Source organism: Girardinichthys multiradiatus, chromosome 19 (assembly GCF_021462225.1).
Source record: "Girardinichthys multiradiatus isolate DD_20200921_A chromosome 19, DD_fGirMul_XY1, whole genome shotgun sequence".
Lineage (NCBI taxonomy): Eukaryota > Metazoa > Chordata > Actinopteri > Cyprinodontiformes > Goodeidae > Girardinichthys > Girardinichthys multiradiatus.
Genome location: NC_061811.1, coordinates 16,321,913 through 16,327,472, shown reverse-complemented (window position 1 = coordinate 16,327,472; position 5,560 = coordinate 16,321,913). Strand labels below are relative to the sequence as shown.

Below are 5,560 nucleotides of genomic sequence, written 5' to 3'. Positions count from 1 at the left end.
TCTTGGACGCGTCCAGTGCGCGCACAGCAGATGGAGATCTCCGAGTGTAGGGTTAATACCGTCTGGAGAGGGCGGGGTTTAGATCAATAATAGCTACTTCATTCCTGTCAACTGCTTTAAAAAAACAAAACAAAAAAAAAGACAACAAAAACCACTGTCCAATCTGGTGATGTGTGTGAGAGAGGAGAGAAAGCTCTCTTTTCCAGGGGAAGAGGAAAAAAATCAGGACGCTTGACGTGCGCAGCAGCTCCGAGCTTGTGGAAGAAATGACACGGCGGTGTTGTTGAGGAGGAGGTGCGACCTGGAGCTGCTCTTTAATCGCTTCGCCTTTTTCGCCTGTACTACGGAGACCCGGCTGAGTCCGGGATTGGGGACGAATGCAGCCGTTCTGGGAGTAGACAGGAGATGCAGATAAATCCTGAACGGGAGGGATAACGCGACTGTGAAAGTAAACTCACGCAGGGGAGAACCGAGTGGCTGCTTCATCAGCGCCGCCTTACGTAACTAAGCTTTGTGGAGAGGCTACCAGAGAAACCGATGGTGGTGACCTGTTTCACAAAAGCAACGAATGATAGGTAGGTCACTTTCTTTTAATGGGTTTACACCTATACCCTGGCTTCAACGTGATCAGTGATACATTATTGTCCTTCTCATGTATTAAATCAACAGTTTTCTTATATGTTTAACGCCATAACAGAAGAATGCATTATAACCTTTTTAGGTTGGTAAAAACGAAAATGTAGGCCTTCTATATATTTGGTTAACACCACTACCGCGTTAACTCCATTTGCGCATGCGTTCTAATTGTCTTCAGATTATAACATATAAAGTGGTAATCGGTGGCCAGTGGGATTATGGCGCTATGTTCAGGGTGTGTGTTGGTATTACTTCCCTTCATTGCTGTCACACGTCTGGCTACGCGATTGCATTTAACTGTTGGGGTCTATAACAGTTCATTTTTAATATAAAACCGTCTAGATTTAAGATTAATGTGATTATTTAAAGAGAAAGGGCGCCTTAGAGAATGAAGACGTCTTTGCAGTGCTGTGAAAAAGTATTTGCCCCTTTACAGATGTCTTTTGATTTTATGTTTTTTTTTAAATGTTTCGACTCATTAAACAAGTTTTAATATCAGAAAAGGAGTATTTTAGTAACTTGAAAAAAAATTAAAATTATGATTTTATTTATAAAGGGGGAAAAAGCTACCCAAAGCAGCCTGGTCCCATAATTGCATAATGGTTAACCGTGATTGCTCTAAGACAAGTACAATTAAGACATTTTTGAAATAGAACCTGGCTGACACCATGGAGTGGGCAGAAAGGTCTCAAAAGGCAACACATTGTGCACCAAGTGAAAGAACATGAAGAACATATGAGAAACAATTTCATTGACAACCATTAGTCTGGAAAGTGTCACACAACTATTTCTACCATCAAACCCAGAATATTATCAAGTACTGCAAGCCTTACCTCATTTAAGCTGAATTTTAATGCTTTAACAATAAGAAGAAGACCGGGCAACAATGGCAGAGCTCCAAGGTAAAACATCCTGATGATCCCCAAGACTTTAGGGAAGTATTCTGTGGAAGGACAACACAACTTGGAAAAAAGTAACAGCATTTCAGAAAAGAACATCATACCTACAAAACTAAGATTTGTATTTAACCAGTTTATATTTGTCTGATATTAAAATATAGTTAATCTAAACATGTCAGTGTGAAAATAGAAGAACTCTGTAAGGGGGCAAATACGTTTTCACAGCACCATATTATACTTCAATCTTGGTTTAATATTCTTGTTTCCTTTTTCATTTAGTGTCAGAGAGAAGCACAGACCAAATAGCTAGTCCGATCTCTCATCATGGCCATTGAGGACACTGTCTGAGCTGAGTGACATGAACGAGGGCCAGGGAGGAGGAGCCATCACTGTGGAGGCTGATGTCATCATCAACACAATGAACCCTGACCTCATCACGATCACTAACAAAAATGGGAATGTATGTCCCGGTTTCATCCAGGGGTTCCTGCAGGATGACCCGGATTTCAGGGCTCCTCGAGTGTTTGAGCAGGAATACCTGCTCGATGGAAGGTCTATAGAGAATAACCACTGTGATCATCCGACAGGGGGCAGCTCCTTCGTCTCAAAAGCGGATCACCTTTCTAGAGATACTGGAATTCCAAATGACTCTCCTCATACTGACTCTGCTGTGTCAAATCACATTGCTGGCGTGCAACAAAATAGTGCAAGTGAAGTCTGCAATGGAGCCAGAGCGAAAGTGTCGTTTAGCATAGATTCCCCTGGGAATCAAACCAAAGAGGAAATTGATTGGTCAGGCTTAAAACCAAAAAGCTGCAATGACAGCAGCCTGGAAGCTGACAGTGCACAGCCTAAAAAAGAACCTGATTTAGTCATTGAAGTTGGTGGACAGACCATCAATGCTCACAAGTCCGTCCTTGCAGAGAAGAGTGACTACTTCAAAGCACGCCTGTCACGGAACATCCTGAAGGTGAAGGGCATGAGTTATAAGACTTTGTCTACACTGATTGACTATATCTACACCTCCCAGATCAGTGTTGGCAAGGACAATGTGGTAGATGTCATCACGGGGGCTAAAATCCTGCAGATCCCCTGTGCCGTCCAGGCCGCCATGGACTGCATGTCTGAGCAGATCACTGCAGAGAACTGTTACGAAATTTTGACCATCGCCAAGAAGCAGCGACTTAGTGAACTAAAGGAGACCGCATATAGATTCATGAGTGACAACTTCCTTCAGATCCTGAAAGACCCTGCAGTCTATGGACGCCTTACTGGGTCCGAAAGGGATCTGGTTTTAAAGAAGAGAATGGAGGGAAGAAAGACTTTGATGATTGCAGAGGTAAATGACGTGTTTGATCGAGTTGGTAGCCGGCCACCAAGCCGCTGTGGCAGCCGGCCACAGAGCCCCTTGTCTGTTGAGTCTTCGGAGGAGAGCCATATGATTTACTACTTCAGTGAAGCCGAAAATGACTGGCGACCTTTGACTGTTATGCCAGAAGACATAAACACCAAAGGTTGTGGTGTTTGCACCATGCACAACTACTTGTTTGTGGCAGGTGGGATAAAGGGCTACGGAGACAAGGGAAAGGTGTCTGATAAGGTGTTTTGTTACAACCCAGTAACCAATCGCTGGGCTGAGATTAGACCTCTAAACCAGGCACGTGCACAACTAAAGCTTGTATCCATGGATGGCAGCCTTTATGCCATTGGAGGGGAATGTTTGTTCACAGTAGAAAAATACGATCCTCGGATGGACCGCTGGACGATGATTGCTCCCTTGCCCAAGGGAGCCTTTGCCGTGGCACATGAAGCCACCACCTGCAGCGGAGAGCTCTACGTTTCAGGCGGCTCCCTTTTCTACCGCCTGCTCAAGTACGACGCAAAGAGGGACGAGTGGCAGGAGTGTCCCTACAACAACAGCAGGAAGAAATCCAGTGACATGGTGGCGCTAAAAAGCTTCATCTATCGTTTCGATGTGAACCGAGAGCAAGGGATCAACGTCTTCAAGTACAACACCATCGTGAAAATGTGGCACGACTGTGTGTCGCAGAGGCCGGGGAGTCATTTACCCTTCAGATGCGCCATTATCGGGAACTGCATCTACTGCGTGAACAAAAGCCAGACTCTTCAGTTTGTGGTGGAGGAGGAGAACGCCTACTTTGTCGAGGAGGCGCTGAAGGCACCTCTGGAGGCAAAGGGTGTACTTTTTCCTTTTGTTCTCAGTTTGCCTGAAAAGCCTGAAAAAGTCACATAGTATGCATGTGTTTGTGTGGTTGGGTGATCCAGAGTAACACAATTATCATTGTTTAGTAAAATCACAATAAGTAGGAGATCGTACATGCTCTCTTTAATGTCTGCTTTATATCTTGCTGTCTCATTGCCTGCTTGCAATGGATTGTGCGTATTTGCATGGTGGCTTATTGCATTTACAAGGTCAAGCCTTAAAAGAAAACCTTTTTTAATGTTGAATAAATACAACAGTATTTGTGACTGTACAAAATGACATGATGAAAGTTATTATTATTGTTATTATTATTATTACTTTTGTGTTCACATTTGTTTGGTGCACTTTTGTATTTAGAATAGCCATTATACAGAATATATATCTGATTTGTTATTTTGGTGACAAATATCAGTGTTCTGCTGGGAACTGTGTTTTAAAACAGTGGCAGTGTGCTTTATGAATGATGCAAAAGGAGGCTCTATGCAAATGCATTACAAAACACAGGTGGATCTCCTGTTAATTGTGGTGTTTAATGGTGAAATCTGATAGGGGTCAAATATTTCTTAAAGCCAGATTTCAATCAAACATTTAACTCATCATAAATAGACAGTATCAGAGCACAATAAAGTAGATATGTTACTTATTTTTACATTCATAACACAATATGTTGCTTATAGTGAACACTAGCGGATCAGCAAATTAAAAACTAATAAGAGTTTCATGACCTAAAAAAGCCATAGCACTTTTTTTGAAAGGGGCTGAGCTTCAGAAACTCGGCTCCATCTCTCCTTCCCTGTTGATGCCTTTGCTGTCTGTTTTCACATTGCTGGTGCAGGCTTCAAAGGTACACTGATATCCTAGGGCTACTGAACAGTCAATCCATTGCCTTCACTGGTTACACACACAAAAATACCTTTGTCTTATGACACTATTAAGCCATGCTCTTGTGTGTGCGCACATCAACACAAGTTATTCTCTAAATTTCTTTCATAATTTAGGTAGTCTCCAGTATTTCATTGCTGCTGCAATAACAGTGAGTGTTTGTATGGAAGCAAATGCTGTTATATTACTGGAACAGATTGGTTTGTGACTGTAAAGGTAACAAAATAATGTGGTTTTGTTATTTTCCTGGCTGGCTTCTGTATTGTGTGAGCTCTTAATATTGGCAGCATTGCCTCTACTGTGATGGACTGGAAATAGCTTCCTCTCATGGCATTTGAAGTGAGATGCAGAGTCTATTGGTAAAAACGAAGTGCTGGAAATAAAATATTTTTTGTCCGCAATGATTGGTTTCTCTTTCACTTCCTTTGGGTTCTTGGGAATTATTGATGCAACATTGCCATCTACAGGGTAATGTGTGTAACAGCATGTAGTAGCACCATGCATTTGATCACCTTTTAATACTTGTATTACATAAGAGAAAATATGTGACAATGAAGTGTAGACGTCTATACACATCCAGGTTCATATTTACCCTGTATCTTACAGTTCTCATCATAAAGCGTATTATTTATTTACTTTTTTATATTTAAGTGATAAATAGGAAATAAATTGATTGTCGCTGGGATTTGTGAATTCCCATACACAATGCCCACAATATTTCTGCGATATGACTTTCCTGTTTAAGTATAATATATAGTGTCTTGCAAAAGTATTCATACATCTTCAACTTGTTCGCATTTTGTCATGTTTCAATCACGATCTTCTATATATTTTATTGGGGTTTCGTGCAATAGAGCAACATAGGTTGGCACATTTTTCCCTACCCTCACTGAAGAAAAGCATCCCCACAGCATGATGC

The 5,560-nt window shown here is 41.7% G+C and overlaps 1 protein-coding gene across 1 annotated transcript; it reads left to right on the top strand.

Moving 5' to 3' along the window:
• LOC124855107 (kelch repeat and BTB domain-containing protein 11) lies at positions 1-5,045 on the top strand. The gene is made up of 2 exons (XM_047344665.1): positions 1-575; positions 1,815-5,045. The coding sequence occupies exon 2, from the start codon at positions 1,894-1,896 to the stop codon at positions 3,787-3,789; it is 1,896 nt and encodes a 631-aa protein (XP_047200621.1). The 5' UTR covers positions 1-575; positions 1,815-1,893; the 3' UTR covers positions 3,790-5,045.
• Positions 5,046-5,560: the final 515 nt, after the last annotated feature.

Coding starts and splice junctions, on each gene's coding strand:
- LOC124855107 (XM_047344665.1), top strand. CDS start 1,894: ATGAACGAGGGCCAGGGAGGAGGAGCCATCACTGTGGAGGCTGATGTC.